Source organism: Schistosoma haematobium, chromosome ZW (genome assembly GCF_000699445.3).
Source record: "Schistosoma haematobium chromosome ZW, whole genome shotgun sequence".
Taxonomy (NCBI): domain Eukaryota; kingdom Metazoa; phylum Platyhelminthes; class Trematoda; order Strigeidida; family Schistosomatidae; genus Schistosoma; species Schistosoma haematobium.
Genome location: NC_067195.1, coordinates 80,099,703 through 80,124,460, shown reverse-complemented (window position 1 = coordinate 80,124,460; position 24,758 = coordinate 80,099,703). Strand labels below are relative to the sequence as shown.

The window sequence follows — 24,758 nt, the reverse complement described above, 5'->3', positions numbered from 1 at the left end:
TCTTGTAATCCTCCATAGCTGATTTGACCAGATTACTATATTAATTATAATCTTAATTATCCAATTATCTCTCGAATTTATCTCCTCACGATCGATTTATTCAAAAGGAAATTGCCGCACACACAGTATTCATATTTACATAAACATAAAGAAAGTGAGTGAGTTATGGCATACTTCTATTGGTAATAAGGATTTACGATAAATAAATCGTATTATCTTTCCCTATTACTTCCTATTCCATTATGGGTTTATTTTCTATTCTTTCAGTGTTATCACACTGATACATAAGTATACTATTTTTCATCTTATTGTCTATGATGTCAATTTTGAATACTTACTCTTTATATTTCCTTTTGAAATAATAAACGTGCATTAAAAATTAGTGAAAGTAAGGATATGGAATACATCATATTTCTTACCCGTCAGTTGTCTTTACCTATGACTGAATGTTTGTATTCATCCTAAAACTCAAATACATTGCCCATTATTACAAGGTAAGATTGGGAAATCTGATCGAGAGGAATGCATATACTTTTCGAAAATGACTCATTGGTGGTTCTCTTCAAAATATTGTCAGTGGTGTTGTGTTCTCCAAGTTAACTGGTTTTATTCCAGTGTTTTTATTGTCGTTCTGGAGACGTAGTATCATCAACATTTTACTTTAAAAAGTAGCTCAGAGAACATTCTACCACTAAATGCATCTACCTGAGCTACAAACTTTCTTCATTGTTTTTAAGTCTTAAAAATGTACATCTACTCACTAATTTCATGATAATTTAGATCTGTTTTATTATTCTGTGTAACTTATTTTTAACAATAAAGCACTACACCTCTCCATTTATGTATAAATTAGCGAATTTTCTAACTGTTACTAGTTTTTTTCTTCATTTCAACAAAATTTAGTTATAGAACACTTGAGTCAACACACACTTAAATTAACAAGAAAATGAGTATGTGTCTATTTGTGTCAGAGAGCGAGTGTGTGTGTGTGAATTAAATAACTATAAAGTCATCCTGCTCTAATGGTTTCAATAGTTAGATGTTCCCCTCTAAACTTGAAGGTCATGTGGTTGAGCCTTAGAAACGTCTTCGATACCTTGTCACTGTGTAGTCCTATATAATACGACGAAACAGCTGTTCAATCCTTTTTGATTTTCACTACTACTTTAACTGAAATCAATTCATAATAAATACACCCTACTGTTAATAAAATCATGTATTATTTTATGATTAATATTGTATTAGTTAAATGATTATGTTTATTATGACAGTTAAGTCATTTCAATTGTTAAGCTGAAAAATAAAATAATTGATTTCTTCACGGTTACCAGATTTTTCTAAAATAAATGTGAATTTAGCTTATTTCATTAGTATTCAGGTGATTTTAATGATATTCTATACATTAAAAAATCACTTTATCTCAATATTGTATTAGTAATGTATAGTATAATTAGAAAAGATAGTTTTTATCATGTTTATAATAAATAGACAATTAATAATTAACTTCATTTATTCTTATTCATATCTATTTGTCCTTCTGTAATTGTTCTTCTAATTAGTGTTAATATTAATTTTCTTTATTCTTAACGAACTAATTAAAAGTTTAAGTAACTGTTATTTTTGTAATCTTCTAACACACATACACAGGCATAATTAAATGGCTTGTTAGTAATGATTAGTTCACTTATGAAAAGAAATTTTTTTTTGTTTATGAATTAAAGAATCTAATAGTTGAATTCATAAATCAATTAAAGGTAGACCAACATGAAAAACCTGGGAGTACTGGAAGGCCATTTCGTCCTATTTTGGGACTCCCCAGCAGTGCACATCCATGATTCCGCCTTGCGAGATTCGAATCCACTGCTAAGGAGTCCCATACTACGACGAAACGGTCGCCCAGTGCTTTTAGGTTTTCCATGGTGGTCTAGACTCATGAATTCAACTATTAAATTATTATAATATCCACAAAACTCCTCTCTGTTTATAATTAAAGAATCATTTAAAGGGCAATAAAGAGTGCATCTGAATAAATGTTCTTCTCTAGTTGTGTACGGCTGACAAACCTAACCAATGATCGAACTCAACCCTTTTGAATCTCACATAGAGGATGAGCTTATCACGTGGAGACTAATGAGTTAAAATTTCGGTGATTAATATATCTAACTTCAGTCAATTTGTTATATAGCGCGAAAAGTATGTAATATCTGCAGTGGGTAACTTCATTATGTTAAACATTGTTTGATTTCTTTAGTCACAACCTCTGACTGAGATTTTCATTTTGAAAAAAAAACGTGAATTTCGTTTTAATTTAATTTAGATGAAGGCCGAATAAGTTCTTGGGGCAATTCACTAAGTAGCTACACACAATCCTGAGATTAAATTATTAAGTTCAAATTATAACATTATAGAAAAGTGTAGGTAAAATAGATAGATAGTCTTATAACTCAACAAATGTATTTTTCTATGAATGGGATGAATAACGATAAGATAGCGAATAAACTTGTATCATGTATAGTATTGCACTGCTATTTTAAGTCGCTTAAATGGCAACATATCAATTTAGTCAGCAAAGTTCTATCGGAACCAGGCGACTGGGTGACATGAGTTGGAAATATATGATAAACATCATTCCCCTAAAATACTGAACCCTTGTACAACTGTAGTATATGCTATCGACAGATATAAGTAGTATATAACACCAATCAAAAGTCAAATGCCTATCAGCAAAAGTTTGGAAAGATCGGATCAGAGATAATGGGAACAAAGAGTAGTTGTAATAGCAATGAAGGAACGATGCAGTTTGAGACAATTGATGGAGCATTTGCAAACGAAGAATTGAATATATAGCTTTCACACTATATATATATAAACAAATCAATTGTTTAATCCTCAGTATCAACAATGGGGAATCGCAACTTCTTATACATCATTTCGTGCATGGTGAACAAATTAGTGGTTATTTGAATTCAGTAGATTATGCGTTGAATTTTAATGAGATAGTTACTGGATTTAAATCCTAGTCCGAGAAAATCCACTCTCAGATGTAGATAACAAATTCAACTGCCTAGTTCCCAATAAATTTGTACCTACTACCATTTTGCGTACCAAGTACCATCATTAATTTCCATAAAAAGGACATATAACTGAAAGCGAAGTACACAAACCAGCATTTGTTTATTCAGTTATACTAAACAGAATTACTAACACTTGATATAAATTTCATTAATTACAGAATCTGAGTAAAAATAAGGACTCCATGTTAATTATTTACACATGGTTAACTTACTAATAATTACTTATCAACCAAACATTTGTACTTTTTTTTAAAACGTAAATTAATTAGTTTTTGGTAAAGTAGTTAAATAATGATTTATCATCATTACATGTTTTGTTATAGAATGGAAGAGGGCACTTTAGGATATATTATAAACATTATAAATAAGATTAGAGTTTTTGCCAGAATAGTTTAATTTTCGCATCATAGATTAATTGTGGCATATTGTTGATAAGTTCAATATCCGAAAATAACAACTCTCCAGTATATTACCTAATTTGCAATAGTTGTCTTTAAAAAAAAAACAATCCTTAGTGGAAACCGTCTTCAAATTGTTACTAAATGAAATGTCTAATACTGGAAATCACTTTCAAAGTTATTTTTTGCTGATAATTTTTAATAACAGTAAGTTTTTCAACTGAACGTGTATGCTCACCTACTTCTTAACTAAAATGATTTATAGCTTTTCATTACTTATTTTCACTGTTGAGTCGTCCCTAAAAAACACGAATAAATCATTATATTATATTTACTGGCTTTAATATGAACCTACCTAATTTCCAGTGAGAAACAGTTGCAACTTGTAAGATTCAACCTTGTCAGGCTTGTATAGTTGAATGTTATCAATGATCTATGGTGTGATTTGTTCTACAATACAAACTGACCAATGCTAATTACAAAGATCACTATATTATACCTTTATAGTGTGAATGCAACATCTTAATCTTAAATGTCATCGGTTCGATCTCGTGTACCGTCATGTATATCCAGACTGTTGAAAGGGAGTCATGATATAGAACAAAAAAGCTGTATATGCATTTCTTTTTCCTGGGTTTTAATAGTTTTCTAGTTGGTCCTGATCATTGTTGGAAAAAAAATCAAGTAGTGAATCGCAATCGATTGAGGTCATTTGAACATGTATTACTCATTTCCATGCATCTCCGACTTCGGTACGCAATGTTTATTGGTGCGGGAATAGGTTACAAAAAGACTAGGTGTGGCTGAACCAAAAATGACATCAGTTCATTAAGTCACTTACTATTGGATTGATCTGTGTTCGTGGTTTCAGACTATCTGGTTGGGGTCAATGTGATTATCATAATTACTAGTAATTGGAGACCTATAACATAGCTGAGTCGGTGTGGTCGACGTAGATGGATTAACTCTTTGTCTTCACAGTTATCTTATACTTTTCCTTCTATCCCACGAATTCATTCTTCCATCTCGAATTATATCATCTATACCTAATCTTTTCTAGTATTATTGATACTGTTATTACTTTTACCACTGACCTTTGCCGTGATAGTTTCATCTCGCTTTGCTAATGTATGGCCACTGGAACCAATACACAAATATCCAAACTTCTACCTTTTTTTATGACTGACTGGTTGATTGATGGAAGTCTTTTCATTGTCAACTAATTTATTCATTAAAAATGTTTGTAATGAATTTCACCATAGTGTTATTTTTTCAATCATGTCATGATTTACTCATCATTCAGTTTCTTTATATTTTAGCCTATTTGTTCGAACTTTTCTTCACATCTTGGATACTTGTTTATAATATGGACGTAGTTTCAATCGTCATTAAATTAGATATTTTGTTTGATTTAAACAAACGGTTTACATACTGTATATGACCACTACTATTATTATCATTGTTATTATCATTATTATTATTATAAATGAGTGACTAGTAGGAAGCATGGTTAATTTTGCTACTGATTATTATTACTTCCGGTATTTATACATTTTTGTCAAATTTCTTAAAAATAAGCCTGATTAACTGATGTCAACAGTTAATGTGAACTATATATATATATATATATATATATATATATATATATTGTTTAGACTACGTTATGCATAGCCTATTAATTTTAATCATAGTTAGATTGTGGAGATGGATAGGATTCATAGTTCAATAGCCATGTTAGACATCCCCTAAAAACTAGGAAGCACTGGATAGCTATTTCATTCTAATATGGGACTCCTCACTAGTTATCAATCCTACAGTGGATTGAACTCAAGACATTTAGGTCTGTTAGCGAACGAATAACTTTGAGACCATTAATTTAGTACCCAATAATTTACATTTCTAGTTTCAATTATTTCACGATGTTAATTCGAACAAATATTTGAAAAGGCTTGATTACGTTTATAGGATAATAAAGAGCCATATATATTTGTATGTACCCGTGTATGGATATTTTGGGATATTTTTCTAGGTATCCTTTGTTTATCACAATGTTGTGTTTTTGAATATTATTTCCCTAGTGAAACACTGAACCAGATTACTAAGCAAGCGTTTTAGAGTTCAATTCGATCACAGTTATTATTATTTTTATCAGTAAAACCTTAATTTCTGATGTTTTATGTATTGATCTGCCAGTCGGTCGTAGATAGTAACGAAATAAATATACACATCGGCCTAAGTTTCTACAGTACCAGAAGAGGATTTGTGGAGATTGTAGTAATTTCAATAGTTGAGATCGTGAGTCAATTGAAGCTAGACCACCATGGAAAACCTGGACGAAACGGCCGTCCATTGCTTCCAGGTTTTCCATGGTGGTCTAGCTTCAATTGACTCACGATCTCAACTATTGAAATTACTACAGTACATTGATATGGTTTAAAGAACTTTACTGGTTAGTGGATTTTTAGCAAGGTTCTTTTTACGGAATAGGGTTGTTAAGACATACCCAATCCTCCTCGTTCTTCCAGACATGGCACCACAAGTAACCCTAGAAAGGATCCAAATGGGGTTACTTTAACATAACGAGATAAAAGTATCAAAATGAATAACAAAGAACTAGCAATATTAGTAACAATAAGAACGATTAGCCATAGAGAATATGATTCAAGAAAAAAGCATAAATTCATAGAATACGAACTATAAAACAATTTTGTATCTCAGGATCTATATGTTGACAAAGAGTAAATGCATCTGTATCACCACAATCGAGTTTGAATCATAACACCCGATATTATGAACTATCTGTCACAATAATAGTGTGAATCTCAACAACTTATTCAGCATTTACCACCATGACTGTGGGAAGCAGTCAATGGTTTCATGGAATGATTTAGTATCTTCTGTGTACTTCGTGACTATTTATTTTGAAACTACATGTTTAAATCCTATGACTTATTCAACTATTAATCGTTTCTAAGATGTTTTTTTAAAACACTCGATAGGTTCCCACGTTATTCAACATTTTAGCCAGAAGTATTATCTTAGTCGCATATTTTTCCTAACTTCTGATAAAGTTTTTATGTGCAACAGTAATAACCTAGATAAGAATAATATATGTGATACAAATCTTCTAGTATATTCGAGGATGAGAATAGTTCACTCTAGCTCTCGAAATTGCAATCCTGTACTAAAAATAACTCTTAGACATTTAAGGTCATGAAATTTTTCACCGAAAATTAACTCTAAATAGAAATCTATTGTTTGATTTTCTCATAGCTATGAACCAACAAGGAATTTTCTTGGTTGGAAATAATTTGTATATATCATAGAATTTTTACTGGTATTCTCTTTCATGTTCAATTATTTGAAGAAGAAAACAAATGTATTTCATGCATTATGTAAATAGATTATTATCCCTTTTTATTACTAATTAATTAATTAAGTATAATAATTGTCGACATCTAGCTGAATTTCATATAAATTTAATTGGCGTCTTTACTAATGATAAAATCATGTTTAAAAAAAAAGGATTTTTCATCATTTGGGTTATGTAGTCAAACAATCGTTCCCGGCAAATATCAACTACTGAATAAGTGTTTTGTTCTATTTTTCTAGTTTACTAAAAGTTAAATGTTTGTTTATTGATAGTAAATCTCATAACTAGAATGTTCTTAGTTAATATTCATTACTTTTCTTATTTAAACTTTAGTCATTTAAGTAGCATTATATCACTGAGATTATCCAATATTTTTATCATAAGGGATTAGATCAAATTAAATGTAGTTCACTTCACAGATTAAATTTTAATTAAAAAATCATTTAAAAAAAAAGAATCAGTAAACAATATTTTTTTTGTCTTAGTATGTGTACCCTATTCCATAGTGTGCAAACTCATTGAAAGGTTGAAGCTAAAGCATATTTTCAAACCTCTTATGGCTAGTAAATTACTTCTAGACTACTGAGTTGACCAATTAATGGTATATATTTTTCTTAACTTTAATCTGTTCAAAATATTATCGATAAGTGATTGTCTTACACTAAACATAAATGAACTTCATTCATCACAGTTTCTCATTGAAACTGAAAATTCTTCATAAAATAGGTCAACAGAAATCAGATAACCATATTGAACGAATTTAATAAATTCAGACATTAGGATCTGTTTATTTATTATTTACTTGAACATATAAATTTTAGTACAAGGGGGCACCAGATACATATGCGCCACACAATAATAATGAGAATGGGAAGAGATAAAGAATGCAAGGTGCGTATGAAAAGAAAAAAGAACAGTAATGACCACAAATTAGCGTATGGTGGTGAAGTAATATTAATAATAATAATAATAATAATGGGGGAGACAGAAAGGTACAACCAGAAAAAATTCTTTCAGTTAAAGAAGTTACGGCTACTTTTTATGAAGAAAGTAAAAGAAGGTTGCAGAAGGATCGCCACTGGCTTCTATTCTGAACCATATCTGATAACGTCTCTAGCCACTGTTTTATACCATCTCTCGGACCCCAGCCAGGGAGTCGTGAATGACCAACACAAGCCAGCCCTTTGCAGCTTTTTTTCACACCACGACACAATGTCATACATTGACCACCTCTCCGCTTCTTCCAGTCAGTCCCAGAGTTGGCAAATAATGCACGACGTGGAGTTCTCTGGGACGAGATTCGTAGAGCATGTCCAAGCCACCGAAGTCGATGTTTCATGATGGTGACACCAATTGGATTATTATCACTGAGCCCGAACACACGATGCCGAACCTCTGCATTACTAACATGGTGTTACTACTGGATATCAGCAATCTTTATAAGACAATGGTGATCAAACGCAGAGAGTTGTCTAACATCTTCAACTCTGAGAGTCCAGGTTTCACAAACATAGAGCAAAACTGCCCTCACTGACGTGTTGTAGATCTGACCTATTACAGCCAGACCAACATCACGAAGTCTCCAAAGATTGCGGCTCTGGCTTTCTCTATACGTGAGTTGATCTCATCACTCACACCTCCACCAGCACTTATGCAGTTACTTAGATACACAAACTTCTCGACTACTACTATCTACTCACTACCCAGGGTGAGTACAGGATCAGGGTCCTGCCAGCTTTGCAAAAAATTCTTTGCATTTAGAAGGTGCGAAGCACATACCATACCTATGGATCTGTTTAATATTGACTCTATCATCGAAATAAGCTAATAATTCTACTATTAGTTTATGAATTGTAAAATTATAAAGATTAGTTATTTGTAAGTATGAATTCTGTGCAGTATTGACTTTGTTGTTTCTTTAAAAGTCAAAAGAAGAAGAAAGTACACTAACCATTGTGGTATTATTTCTTGAATTTCCGTGTAATTGAGTTTGAGATATGTTGTTAACATTTTATACGACTGTGTAAGTAGACGCAGTTGATAGACATCATTACTTCATTAAAATAAGCCTCAAACAGAAAAATTTAGGATGTAAAATGCGCGTTCGGTAAAATAGTGAGTCAGGGGTTTGAGCAGGGCACCGTTATTTAAATATAATGTCCAACGATCAAGTATTGTCATACACATAGTTCCTTTTATCATTTTGAAAAGAGCAAGAACAAAGATTCTAGCAGAATAGGATGAATTCATTTTATTTTGTTTGGTTCTCGTCAGCTAACATAACAACGGAAAGTTTTAAGTAATAACAATAAATGAAGTAGTGCAGAAGATATTCAGCTGAAAATAAATTTTTTTCGGTGCTGTTGAATTCTCTGAGCTAAATGGTTTGTATGTAGAAATTTCATTGTCATTCTTGAGATGATATCGGTGTCCATTTCATATAGTAGTAAGTTTCTCAGTTATTCTTTAGGTTTTCATTCCACTCTTTCTCAAACAAGCTCACCAAAATGAACAGGTTTAAGGCCTGTGGAACTACTAAGTAACTCATTTCTGTGCAAAATAGTCACCGATGATGTTATCTAAAAACAATGATGAAATCTTCATTATCTGGCTATCTACTTCAGAGGAATCAACTACACCATCAATAATAACTATTACGCTTCAAACGAGGAAAGAGAATTTTATCGGTCATATGATACTATTTGAATTGATAAGTCTTAAGTTTGAGTATCAAGGCAAAAAGAAAGACAATTACACTGAACTTCATATACAAGTGTAAAGTACGACAGTAGACAGAAGTAATGCATATTTATTGTGAGAAGTTACAAAGTATTTACTTAATACATATACATAACCTTCAATATTACATTTTCATCCACGTTTTATACCAATGCTCTGCTTTCGACGTACTGAAACTCTTCACTCAGTCTGTCCATTGTTGCAATTTCAATTCCATGTTCTGCTACGTACTACTTACAAACAATCTTATGAGTAGCGTCCATTACACTGGGTTTGAGCATTGTGTTGTGGTAGATCATTGTTTTATTTTATTAGTTCTTTCACTTACTATCAAGAAACTTTTTTGTTTCAGAAATATTTAAGTCTTTTGTTTTATGTTTATAGAAACTCTCCTCTAGTTTTGATGGAGTTTTGTTCTCTGACATCATGATGTTGTTCAGAAGAACGATGAAAGCTCCACGACCAAACCATCCACTTCAGAGAACAAAACTCCATCAAAATCATCCTCCTGAGCTACAAATCTTTTCCACTCTCCTCTCGTATTTAATCATGAAGAAAGAGTTGAATAATAGTTACATTATTTACACAATATAGACATTCAGTTCTCATAAACACAAAATAATAATAATAATAATATATTCAATTTATCTAGATAAATAGATCATGTTTATGTTACTTGATTTTTTTTAAGAAAAAATAAACTTACGTTTATGGTAATTTCTTATTAGAATAATTGTTACGTTACTTAAAAATTTTATGCCTTAACGATGTTATAAAAAATTATTATTGTTACTCTTGCGTCATTTCCCTAAACTTTTTTTTACACAGCCGGATCCAGAATTTTTTGAACCAATTCAAGTGTTTGGTAGATCGTATAAAATAAATCAACTGTCTCCATCTACGGAATATTTAATTCGTGTTGCAGCAATAAATCAATATGGACAAAGGTATAGTATAGTGTATCAGCTTATTGTTTGTAACCTCTTTTTGGACAAGTCTGGCTAGGGGTTTTCATTGATTTTTTCTTGGATATGTGTCTGTGGGTGTGTGAATGAGAGAGCGAACGAGTGGGTGTATGAGAATGAGAGAAAGAAATGATGCCTCCCTCGAAATATTTCATTTTCTTGGCGTCGTATTTCTGATATTTAGTCATTTTTATCCCGATAATTATTAATACTATGGCGTTCAGATGTAGTTTTAGTCTTTCCCTATTCATAAAGTACTCTCACTTTCGTCACAGTTTTTCAGTTTGCCTAATGAATTAGTTTTCGATATTTGTGTTTTCTTCTATGTGCCTTGTAAACAATTTTATTCCATCAGATTTGTAGGACAGTTTTTTTGTGAATAGCTAGATTTTCTCGGTCCCAGTTCTTGTTGTTCTCTTCTCTTGGGGCGTCCCACGGGTTCATTAACTCTTACATTCTTGTTTGTAGTACCAATTTACACAATAATTACTTTTGAGGAATCGATTGACTCCCATATTTTCAATTTTCACTTGTTAGGGCCGTCTGTTTTCAACCTATAAGTTACTACTGTGAAGTCCACTCTCACTTCTTCGGTTTGAGTACCTAGGTAGTAGCATTAACCTTTGTACGATGAGTGTCGTTCAGAGTCAAGTACATAATCCTGTACATTAATTGATTATTAAATACTGACTGACTCAGTGATCAGTCACTGTAAATATATCCGAACTGAGTCGTAATCTAGATACCTTCTTGATAATGATCCAAACCATAAAACTGACTTACATTTGTTTAAATCACTCAGTGATAGTCAGTCTCCTCAATGTTACAATTACACCCTGTTGATGAGTGCCAACTAGCACGAAATCTAGGTTATATATGGTTATCCGTCATCTACTTACAATCATTTAAAATAAACCTGTACATGCCAAATGACTTATTGTTAAAAGTTTGAAAAGTAGCAGAGATCATTTCATAATAATCGTTAGTTAGTATTTTAATATACATATTTCTCACATATCTGTATTTTTGATTTCCATGTTCTCTTGAAAAGCTCCTGGAGTCCAATACTCTCCGCCTCTACATCTGGTAGTCCTCCAGAGATGCCTTTACCACCATTCCTAATTCAAGCTGATGTTCATTCCTTAACATTAGGTTGGCGTCCACCAACTAATCCCGATCAATATCAGTATCATCTTCATCACCATCATAATCAAAGTAATATTTGTGATCATATGAATTCATCAAATTATGGCAATCACTTAAGTCCAATTACATATACATTAGAAATGGATGATCAAACTATGGGACATGGATTTATCACTGTTTTTGACGGTTCTGGTACAGAACATTGTGTTGATAATTTACGTCGTAATACACGTTATCGATTTCGTTTAGCTGCATCAAATATTGATGGCCGAAGTCGTTGGAGTGAAACAATAACACTGGCCACTTTACCTGATCATCCATCTCCACCAAGAAACTTACGGGTGAGTATTCTTTTTTTAAAGTAAAAAACTACTTTAACATACAAGACAATGTAAACTGCTAAATCGGATATATATATATATATATATATATATCTTAATGCCCTATGTCTAACCTCACTATTACTTACCCGGTGATCCCATCAGATGAGAACAATATTTCTAAGACATTTGTGATCAAATACTAGTGGTTTACCAGTATCTTCTACTCCTAATGGCCACGTTTCGCAGCCGTAAAGTAAACCAGAACGAACTGCCGCACAGTTTACTCGTCGTTTTATTGATAGACGGATATCTCATCTTCGCCAGAGGTGACGTAAGGTGGCAAAAACCAAACGAGCTTTTCGAATCCGTGCTGAGATTTCGTCAGACACCAACCCATCAGGGCTGATCAGACTTCCAAGATAAGTGAAGTTGTCGACGCGTTCGACTACTTCACTCCCTATCCTTAGTTCAGGTGTTGACGCAGGCCCGACCGTTGTTGCTACCTGGACGTAGTGGTCGGGCTTGCCTATCGTGATGAACCAATCAAGCTATACTGGCTGGAACAATCGTTCTTCAAGGTCCTACCATGTCAGACAGGTCGGTTGAAGAACGGTAAGACTAAAAGCAACAAACCCAAGGTCCGAAGGCGAAGTCGTACTGCTGACTGTGCAGAGGTGTGACAGCAGTAAGGTGTTTCCTTCAGACAACCAGCATGACAGCGATGCTGCCTTCCCACAAGGAGAGGTGAGGTTAGAAAAGGTTGGCCCTAAAAATGTACACCTCGCGTTATCCCACGGATATCCGTCTCCGGTAAGGTAAGGTCTCAACAAGTACGGAGCCAACACGAAAGTTACTCTTAAAAAGGTCGTGTGTGACGGACCTTAGGCAGTTGTCCCTTGGGCACTGCGGCCACGCTCTCGGGTCACTAAGTCCACCTTTAATCCATGGGTTGTTAGGTAGTTGGTGGTAGTCGTCAGGAAACACTGAGCATACTTTTTGTACTGGTCCTACAAGAGATCATTTCTATCACAAATATCTCAGTGATAACGTCTCAGATTGTGAAACTGGGTCCAAATCTCACATTCAAGATCATATCACGTAAGTTGTATAATGGAACAAATTATCTGAATAATCTATTTGAGAATTGTGCAAATATCATGGCAAATTTTCATTTTTCTAATTTACATTAACTGAATACATACATATATCTCGTATACTCAGATGATCCTTTCTATTACTATAATTCTATTTATTTATTACAGATTTACGGTTCATTTATACAACCAACTCGATTAGCTTTAACATGGGATCCACCAGAAGATGATGGTGGAATTCCCATTCAAGCTTATCGATTAGAAGCTCTCTTACCTTATAGTAATAGTGGTAATTCCACCCTACCAAATGGAACACTAACCAACGGTTCCCATACAAAATTAAATGATCTCAATAATTCAGTAGTCAATTGTTCTCTAGAGAAAATCGATGATCAAATTGATGTTATTCAAAAATTAACATGTTGGCCTCATGTTACACGTAAGTACATGTTATTAATAATAATGACATTTTTTTTTCTTCTTATAAAATCAACTCTTCTTAAATTGATATTTATTATTAAAACAGGAACAATTAGTTATGTTTTTTTTTTCTACTATTAGTCTAAGGTCAGATTCTTTTGTCAATTAACCAAATAGACTAATTATAAGCTTAGCTTCTCATTGTATTAATCCAAATACAAGTCAGATTCAGCCAATCACAATACAGATTCCAACAACTAATCAAACGAAGCAGACTGTCGTCAACCTACCGGCAAAAATCTATTTTTTTTGTCAAGATTACCTTATTTCAGTAGTATTGCAAAAAAAAGAAACCTTTTTGTTCATATAGAAAAACCGTGTATTTCACTCTTTGACAAACAAACAGATATTGCAATCATACTTTTTTTTTTCCACATAATGCTTTTTCTCCTTTGGGCATAATTACAGTTTCCTCTTTTTTTCTTCATGTAAACTGAAAGTTTAAATGTACAAAATGGGCTGGAAAATGTCAATACTTCCTTCGTTACGTTTATAACTTTTAAATTAAGTTGTGTTTTTTTCGTATTAATACAGTCGTCAATGCTGCTTTAAATGTCATGCCAATATTGTAAATTTGTTTTTCGAAAATAACCGTAATCATGGAAAACTTGGCATAATTACACTCCCAGTGTAATGAAATATTCAATGTTAAGAAAAACAAATAAATCCAATCTATTAATCGTCAACAGTTTTCATGATATTTTTTGGAAATCACACGTAATTCTTGACTGTTCGGAATTCAATATATTTATTACCATTGAATCTGCAGAAAGTGTTGTAACACTAATGAAAATACCTACTACACATATTCTTTTATTTGAGAATAGAACAATGTTTTTGTATACAACTGGACATTGAAAAGCAATTCTCGGTGCAGAGTTTTTCTATGAGATTTTGATGATTCTCCTTTGGTTTTACGGTCATATTTTTTTTTACACTTGCTGCGCATTTTTATCAATCTTTTATCTGATCTTCTCCTTACCCTCAACCTCCGATTTTAACTCATCCTGTGCATCAAAATATAAGGAGTAAAATGATTGTCTTTCTTAATAAGGATCTTTGTTTTTTATTCTGTGACTTCGTGGCAAACTATGCGGATTGTCTTTACACATACCCACACAACCAGTTAGCAGTGAACACATGCAACATTCATCCACTGTATAGTCATTTCAAACCTCACTTCGCCTAACTCAGTTCATGCAACCGGTCAGTACACTAGCTGATTGACTGTGTCAGTATAGGCACATCACACGACTGTGCTCATGTACCATATTGTAGTCAAACGATAGATGAGAATTTATAAACAACTACCGGTACTGGTGTAAATTGATTCTGCATCTGATCAAGGCCCTAATCCTGCACGTCTTTGTCCGGATCAGAATGACAAATGTAGAGATACCAATTGTTTAGCTTTCCCGATCACGGCTTCCGAATACGTCCTCAATTTTCTCACCAATATACGTAGATAAAAAAACTTATTGAAAGCATTTGTACCTATATTGGACGTCGTTATTCGTAACACTGGCTCTTAAGTGATCTGACTCAGAAACAATTACAAGAAACATTCACTTGATAAACAAGGTATATGTACATGTAAATGTATGTATTTGATCTATCCTTCACACACGATGTGATTGATGCTGAATAGTTTTTTTGATCAAGTTAACTGCAAGGGTTACATACAGCATCGTTACAAAAATGATAAGTTCTTGTTTCAAATTCTCGCTTCGACATCAACACTTACTAGGATTAACAATCCCAAAACACTGAATTTCGCCAACATATACATTAAATCCCCTTAAAAATTTCCAAAGCATTATTTGACAAGACCGACGCTTTCCTTCTTTGTTCATATCTGTCGAAAATTTTGTATTCTTGTCAATATGTGCCCTACAGTTTTCTACCTAACGAGTTATGTATTGGCTGACCACGATTATGATGATGTTTATTACATTTCTTAATTTTCGAAATTGTGTTGTCTTCACTTCTTCCTGTTTCTCTCTTGTCTTTCCTTTTTTTGGTCCTAGACAAGGAAGATACACCCACAGTGTTTTAAAATTATTGTCAATAAATGTGAACTATGTAGCAAATTATTTATCTTTTCGAATTTGAAGTATGTCGGTTTTCTCTAATGATCAATAATTGCAAAATAAAAACAACCTAGTCGACACACCTTATAAATTAAAACACAATGTTCACTATTACTTGTAATAATCATGTTTTCTTTCTGGTATAGGTTGATTTAGATTTTTTATGTTCTGAGTAGTCTAGGCGGCCACTTGAATTTAGTACAAAGTTCTCTATATCGCTATACATCGCTCTCTATTTTTAGTTTATTTTTCGACATTTGAATCATTGTGTGTTTGTTGATTATTGTAACATTATTTAATCTATTTTTATTGTACTTCTGTTTATCTGTGCTTTCTGCCCTCGCAATTGTTCGGTAGTATCTGTTCTTTTTTTGTTGATTAACTGTAATTGTTTTCTAAAATTTGTTGACTGAATAAGTGTACATGTGTGTTGTGTGTATACACTCCTGTTTTACCTTGTTTTGTTTTTAGAAACCTAATCAGATTAATAATGAAAATGTCTGTGAAATTATAAATTATTCATAAATATTCTTAAATTTAATATTGTCTATTTGATGTAAATAATATTGGTCGAAAATTGCCTTGAATCATCATCTTCATCAATATGAAACGTGATGCAGTAACGTATATGTCCTGAAAAGAATGGAACGACTATTGGTCAACCAATGAAACAGACATAAATTAGTAAATAAATAAATAAATAAATAAAATAATCCATATGTATGAATAATAATTATCAGGTCCAAAAGTGATGGTTTTACACCATTATAATGTCTTATTACCAATAGGATTAATTTACATTCAGATGTGTCTAAATGACTAGTCAAATAAATTATGATACATGCCGTACATTCTGAATTTTCACCATTCTTGCTTTAATTACTGACGAATTGATCAATAATGATAATTTATAGAGAGAAAAACTATGTGATTATGTACTGAAAACTGAATGTGAAATAAACCATCATGTTTACATAGTTTAAGCGATAGGTTAGCATGAATATTGAGAGGAGGGAAACGTGCTATGTAATGTGACGAATGAACTAATTTTATGGTAAACATTGAGGTTTGACTGTAGCTTTATAAACGCTGAATACTAGGAAACACTACACGTCTATTTAGTTATAATATAGGACTCCTAAACAGTGAGCTTCCATTAACCTACCGGGAATGGAACCCAGGACCGTCAGGTCTCGTGGCAACTAATTGACATTTAGACCAATGAGTTGAAAGTCATTCCTCTTAAATATTACCCGGAACACTAAGAAAACTAGACAAGTACCTTGAATTATTTTGATTGTTGTATACAAAGATTAAGCTATGTTTAACTTCTGGAATCTATTTATAGACTGTCATTATACATATTCTTATTGTATAACTTTTCACTAAATGGATTATATATATTTATATTTCTTTTATGATTAGCTTTCACCTGGCCTACTGGCTACTGTTATACGATTTATTATCCTTAAGTTATTCTTAATCTGTTAGTTACAGTCTTTCACACTCACGGCCACTTTTTCCTTGATCTAGTATAATTGTCATTTCTTATTTCATGGTGTGATGCGGTCTGGTCCGTCTCTTTATAAACTACGTATATCTGAAGTATATTATTCATACAGTGGAGCCTGAGATTGTGTTCTCGACTCAACAGACAAGGCTAGGCGATAAAGACTAATGGGGATTCAGAGTTGATGCAAGGCTGCTAGTGCTGTTTTGATATGTTATTGGTTTATCACAAGGACAAGGTCATATAAGTCGATATTCGGATTGGCGATTTTGTCACGTGATAATTGACAAGGATAAAAGTCATATCACTTATGTTATTCAATCTTCAAAACTTGTCGAATTGTATTAACATAAGATAATATATGAAGTTAAATGAAGTTAAAAAGGTATGGCAAATGTCAGTACAATATAGCAAGAAAAACGTTTCTTCCTGACGATTTAACTTACTAAACTGTACAATCTCATTGATGGTTATTTTATGTATTATAGTCTACACTTAGATGGAAAATCGTTACATCAATAATAAAGATACTAGGGAAACAATAATTTTCTATTTTATTATAGACTGTGATGTATAAAATAAACTATACACTCGAGTATACAGTTGTATTCAAAGAAGCATTCAAAAAGTAAGGTTTCCTTGCTAAAGTATTTTGATTTTGATTTACGGTTAATTTCCTGGAATTTACTTACGGTAAACAAGATATCAACAGTTAATGAGCCAAATAAAGGTATAAAATCAATCGTTAAATACACATTCCCAATATCATAATAAATATTTAGGAAATACATTAACGTACTTTCAAAATTTCACTTCTTCATTAATATAAAAACATTTTCGAAAGTGGTTTTTCAAACATAAACCGTTTTAGTATACAGAATTTATTTTTAGATCAATCATCAGTCAGGGATTTTGAGATTTAGATGTAGAGTTTGATTCTCAGCGGTTATATCAGTTTTATCAACTAATGAAAAACATAAATGAGTAGTCGCAAGAGTTAATTAATCATAAGTTAGACGAAAATAATTCTACTAACGGTTAAGCATATGTGTCCGTATGGAGAGCTTGCTAAGAACCGAGTAGTTTACCAGTTTATTGCGTTCAAACATTAATTAATTCAAAAGTTATTTAACATCTAGTGGTTTGCGTTTCTTCTTATTGTGAATAACTATGCAAAGCTTTATACTTCTCACTTCTCAGTCTCATTCTTTCTTATCAAAACACATTAAGACACGTTGTGAATAAAAATGTTATTAATTAAATTAGATAATCATCACATTATATCACAAATTGATTGAAGTTTGATGGGTGCTAGTTGACACCAACTTGATCATTCTATTGGTTAAGCGTTTGCTGCGAAACCTAATAGTCTTTGGTTCTATCTCTGGTTGGGTCATGGCTGAGCGTTACTAGAGTTTCGTACAATGATGAAACAGTTACCCCCGCAGTCTTTAGCGAATATAACCTACAAGTTTAACTAATCTCCACAAAGTTCCTTCAACCAAACTGCATTCTCTTTGTTTAGTGTTTCTCACATTTTTTACTTACGTTACAATACATCTTATTAATTTTATCTATCATTGTACTGATCTAGAGTGTAGTATTTTTAGACAGTTCATCTGTGTGCCAGGCCTTATTTTGTTGATGACCATGAGTTCGTTCATTTATATATATATATATATATATATATATATATATATATATATATATAATTTTAAATTTCATATATTGTTTCAGCGTTAAAATCTGGTTCGTCTATATTATCATCAATTAATTCATCATTATCAGCAATAAAATCGACATCAGTTAGTACTGCTACTCCTAATTCTACAACAGTTATTACTACTACCACTAATCCTGCTTCTACGACTACTTCTACAAATGATAATTACGTAATAAACAGTTCAGATATTACCTATCATCCTCCATTGAATTCATTTAATCAAAAGATTTCTAGCAGAACAACTGTAGATATGAATAATAGTAATGAAAACACAGACATAGATCATAATCAAATGCCGAACTCAATAACATTGAACAATAATTCAACTGTCAGTCAGTCTACTGATTATGATGTTGAATTAATTTATCCACAAACTGCATGGTTTATTATTTATGAAGGTGCTGAAAAAGAATTACTTATTGACAATTTACTACCAGGACTGTATTTACAATTACGTGTACGTGCATGTTGTTCATTAGCAAATAATCATAATATGAATCCATCATGTTCATCTTTCTCATCATCCTCGTCATCTTCATCGTCATCATCATCTTCAATGTTATCTGGAATAATATCTACACTGAATTTAAATCAATGTTCAGCGGATGAAATGATTACCTCTATAAATGTTGGAACTAATGTCACTAATGTAAATACTACTAATACCGTTATTACTAATAGTAATAATGAATTATGGGGTTTAGCAAATTATCCACCATTAAAAATTCGTATGCCACCAATTCCACCTTCCGCACCATGTTCTGGTCCACGTGTTGTCGGTAAACCGAAGCCAACTTCATTGCATTTATGTTGGTCTCCACCAAAGCAAACTGGTGGTGCGCCAATATTAGCCTACGAAGTAAGATTTGTATTAAAGGGATTAGATACGTTCTTTCATTCATTTATATACTTAATTATTATTCTAAACGTTTTATTTTTATCACGAAGTGACTGCTGATGAGCAGTGAAAAAATTCAAGAAGTACCGGACAGTTGTACACTCCATTCTTAACCTCACACTATATCAAGCCTAAAAACTACAGTTCCGGCTGCTGTCGCAACGCCTGGAGATTCTTATTAATATCATGAGTGAATCATAGAGTTTTCCTTTCGACTTAGTTAGTTTGCACCTCATTACAAATTGATTTTGATCTATTTCTACAACTTGAATTATTACATTCCAACTCAATAGTGTGTTTCCCTTGAAACCTGAACTGTCCAGTTGCGTCATTAGTATATTCTTAGGTGTGTTTTTCCGATGAATCACACTGCAGGGTGGAACAGTTATCCAGTTTGTTAGTTTTTTTTAATTCTACGATCAGTATCAGCTTGTAATACGATAAAATGATTGTTAGACTTCCGGTGTGTATACACATCAAGATAGAGTATTTTGTTTTCACAACTCAGTAGATAGAACAGTCAGTTTTGAACTATTCATAACTTACGATTGATAATTGAATTATTTCTGCGAAACTTTAAACTTAAAATTTTCACCGTGAACACATTTTAATATTTACATTAGCTGGGCTCTAACTGATTCATTATCGCTTAAGGTTTACGTGCAATTTATATGGAACGATAATTGTTGTGTACATTATTGCCCGGTTTATTCGTAATTACGATACACTACCTTTATGTACGTTCACTGTATTCTCTTGTCTTCAAGCGCCCTCATATATTCATAGCTACTTCAGTACATTTTAAATTGATCCGGAAATATCTACGTTATATACTGGATTTCTTAATGTTACCTACTCTGCTTATTTTTATCGTTCACATAGTGAATCCTGTCAATTGTTGTAGTCATTAAGCTGACTGTGAGCTACCTAATTTTTCAGTTATGTACATAATAACCACTGTTCTAGTAACTAAACCTAAAAAGACTTCAAAACTTGTTTTTAACCCACCATGAATATTTTCGATAATTGAACGATCAATTGAATAACGTATTTCTATTATTATTTCAACGGTTACTTGTTTTTTTCTTCGTTTTTAAGTCTTATTTTTATTATGTAATCGTGATTACAAATTGAAAGAAAAAAAGAATACATAAAAATAAAAATTTATGTAGGCGTGATAGGGACGAAAATTAGGGGAAAAAAGGCTTCCTTCATTATTTATTTATAGTAAACTTTTTTAGAAGCTATTTTGAGATCACATTTAGTTAATTGTGCAATGCTACAAATTAAATACTCAGTTTGTTGTGTGTTTAAACATTTCAGTGAACTGTATGTCTATCTATCGATCCATCCATTATATATCACGTATGTAGGTTTGTACGTCTATTAGTTTATTGGGTTTATTCTCCCATGCGTGGGTGGATTAAACGACGACGATAATGTGAATTTTTTATTCTCTTCAATAATTTTCGTTATTGAGAAGAAGCAGGCAGCATAACAGTGAATTTCCATTTGGCAAGTGGACAAAAATGTGGGTGAAGCTTTCAATATTACCCATATGTTTATGCATTTATATATATATATAGATTTCTCTCACACTGAAATAATCATATACAATAATAGTAGCGTTCACTACTACTACTGCTATTTCTACCACCACCCTTGTTAACTTGTTTCCTGCAAATTACGTTCTTTTTACATTCAATTGTAAATTATGTAAGATAAAGAAACTTGAAAATTAACAAAAAAGATTCATGAATTCTGTAATTTGAACGGTAACTTTTGGCCTCGTTATGTCTAATATTTTTAGTGATGACAAAGATTGTCCATAGTTATTTCACATGGATAAACTGACCGATTGTCAAACCTGTTTTACAATCCTTTATTTTCAATATCAGAAGGGGTTTTGTGGATATTATAGTAATTTTAATAGTTGAGATCATGAGTCAACTGGAGCTAGACAACCATGGAAAACCTGGAAGCACTGGAAGGCCATTTCATCCTATTGTGGGACTCTTCAGCGGTGTTCATCCACGATCCCGCCTCGCGAGATTCGAACGGAAGATCTATCAGTCTCGTGCGCGAGAGCTTATCTTCTAGACCACTGAGCCGGTCGGCATCCAATGGTGTTAATGTCTAACCTCAACTTTATTTTTAGTTATCGTCTAGATAAATTTTAATAATGTTGAAAAGGAGAAAAATATTGGAAAACAGTCGTACAGTTACAATTCAGTTATTCATTATGAAAAGTCCTTTGATCCGAATACACATCAAAGTAGAGTTGTCAGAGTTATAGATTATTTACCATAATTTTGTTTTTCGGTATCTCTATCATCATTTACTTGTAATCAGAAAGATACACTGCAAATTTAATGAGTAAGATATATGTATTACTTTAATATTTCGAAAAATCGATTTCTATTATTAAGCTCTAATAACACCTACTGTGTACATAAACAAGAAACGATTATTAGAAGTGATATGTTATATGATCGCCTTAAAAAACACTAAAGGACAATTTTCACTTGTTTTTATGGCAACTTCGATAAGTTGTTGATAAACTGTATGTACACTAGCGATTGGCTTCGGGATGGATCCCTGAAGTTACAGGTGGGAAATTGTGACTGATAGAATTCAGCCTGCTTGGGAGTAAAATAACCGTCATTCTATGATTGTCATGCCACATCAAAAATTAATTCAACTTAAGCATAGTGCCGTAAAGTACTAACCCAATTATCTAATGATTAAGCGCTCACTTCCAAACCTAAAGGTCCATGGTTTGATCCCTTTTATTGTACCATGGATGTGCGCTACTGGGTAGTTCTATGCTAGCATGAAATAACTAACCAATGTCTCATGGATATTCTAGAGTACTCCAACTGAGGTCAATCTTGGACGAATACCACTTACAAACATGTTTATTTTTCCTCATTGACAATCATCTATTAATAACGACCAACAAGTGCATTAGACAGTTGTTTCCTCCTTGTTTACAACTCCTTAACAGTGTGCACAAATGACCTTGCACGAGATTGAACCTAGGACCATCAATATGGTTTTGCGGTGCTTTGATTAATCCAACTCATTTGCCCAGTATCCTATTTCTCTACTTACGCCTGTTACTCCTCGTGAAGGAGCATAGGCCGCTCACCAGCATTCTCCATCCAACCCTGTCCTGGGCAATCCTTTCCAGCTCCTTCCAGTTGTAATTCATACTTTCCATATCTGCTTCTATTATCCGATGCAATGTGTTCTTTGGCTTTCCTCTTTTTCGCTTCCCTTCAGAATTCCAAGTTAGGGCTTGCCTCGTGATGCAGTTCGACGATTTGCGTAATGTAATCCAACTCACCTAGGTGAACTCTCCATGTCCACCAACCCGGTTAAAACGCTGGTCATTCGCTTTTCTTCCTCTCAATTTCGTAAACAACAGTGATGCCACGAGAAGGCAGTGAGTAGGACTTTCCTGGCAGAGGCTATATACGCGTGGACATGTGAGAGCATTTGGAGAGGGAGAGCGGACTCTCCACACTTTCGGCCGTACCAGGGCATTTGAGGGCAAAGACTAAGTTATGTATGAAGTGACTTGTATTTAGCAAAATAGAGTAGAGTGGGTGGTAATGAAATTCTCCACGTGTTAATAATAATATGAATAATAATGTTTGAACAAAATAAACTTCAGTTATAAAAATAAAAAGAAGAAAGGTTATATATACATTGTTCAAATTAGATCATCCTATAATTATCAGGATGACCTCATTTTATTACCAAATAAGTGCAAACCAAACGTCATAAGTTATTTTCATGACAGAAGATGAAGTTATAGATTAAAATTAATCAATTCACTTAACCAGGTAATTGAGCTGATCACCCATAGAAAGGAGTGATAATATGTACATTATTCGGTTAGCAGTTATTTTTTCTCACAGGACTGTTGATACAATTTTAGATGTTTATCAAGAGATGCATGCAGGAACGAAAGGTGAGATATCTTTTGGAAATATGGGAGGGGAACTTACTTACTTACGCCTGTTACTCCTCGTGAAGGAGCATAGGCCGCTCACCAGCATTCTCCATCCAACCCTGTCCTGGGCAATCCTTTCCAGCTCCTTCCAGTTGTAATTCATACTTTCCATATCTGCTTCTATTATCCGATGCAATGTGTTCTTTGGCTTTCCTCTTTTTCGCTTCCCTTCAGAATTCCAAGTTAGGGCTTGCCTCGTGATGCAGTTCGACGATTTGCGTAATGTATGTCCTATCCATTTCCATCGTCTTTTCCTAATTTCCTCTTCAGCTGGAAGCTGGTTTGTTCTCTCCCACAAAGGGCTGTTGCTGATGGTATCCAGCCAATGGATGTTGAGTATCTTGCGTAGACAGTCATTTATAAATACTTGTACTTTCCTGATTGTGGTTGTTGTAGTTCTCCAAGTTTCAGCTCCATACAGTAGAACTGCCTTGACGTTCGTATTGAAGATTCTGGCTTTGATATTGGTTGAAAGTTGTTTCAAGTTCCATATGTTCTTCAACTGTAGGAATGCTGTCCTTGCTTTGCCGATCCTCGCCTTTACGTCTGCATCTGAACCTCCTTGGTAATCGATTATGCTTTCCAGGTATGTGAAGGATTCCACATCTTCCAGAGTTTCGCCATCACCAGTGATTGGATTGCTGTTTTCCGCTTTGAATTTGAGGACCTTGGTTTTCCCTTTGTGTATGCTGAGGCCTACTGATGCAGAGACTGCTGCTACACTGGCTGTCTTTATCTGCATTTTTTCATGTGTATGCGATAGGAGGGCTAGGGCGTCTGCAAAGTCCAAATCGTCTAATTGATTCTGAGCTGTCCATTGTATGCCGTGTTTTCCCTCAGATGTCGAGGTCTTCATAATCCAGTCGACCACCAGAAGAAAGAGGAAGAGAGAGAGAGTAGACAGCCTTGTCCGACTCCGGTCCT

General features: G+C 33.3%; 1 protein-coding gene across 1 annotated transcript in view; it reads left to right on the top strand.

Moving 5' to 3' along the window:
• FNDC3B (Fibronectin type III domain-containing protein 3B) overlaps positions 1–24,758 on the top strand; it is a 134,537-nt gene that overhangs the window by 60,888 nt on the left and 48,891 nt on the right. Inside the window, exons 10-13 of the mRNA XM_051218880.1 lie at positions 10,413–10,531; positions 11,601–12,036; positions 13,281–13,551; positions 18,930–19,774. Of these exons, the coding sequence (XP_051072606.1) occupies positions 10,413–10,531; positions 11,601–12,036; positions 13,281–13,551; positions 18,930–19,774 (1,671 nt within the window). The remainder of the gene's footprint in view (positions 1–10,412; positions 10,532–11,600; positions 12,037–13,280; positions 13,552–18,929; positions 19,775–24,758) is intronic.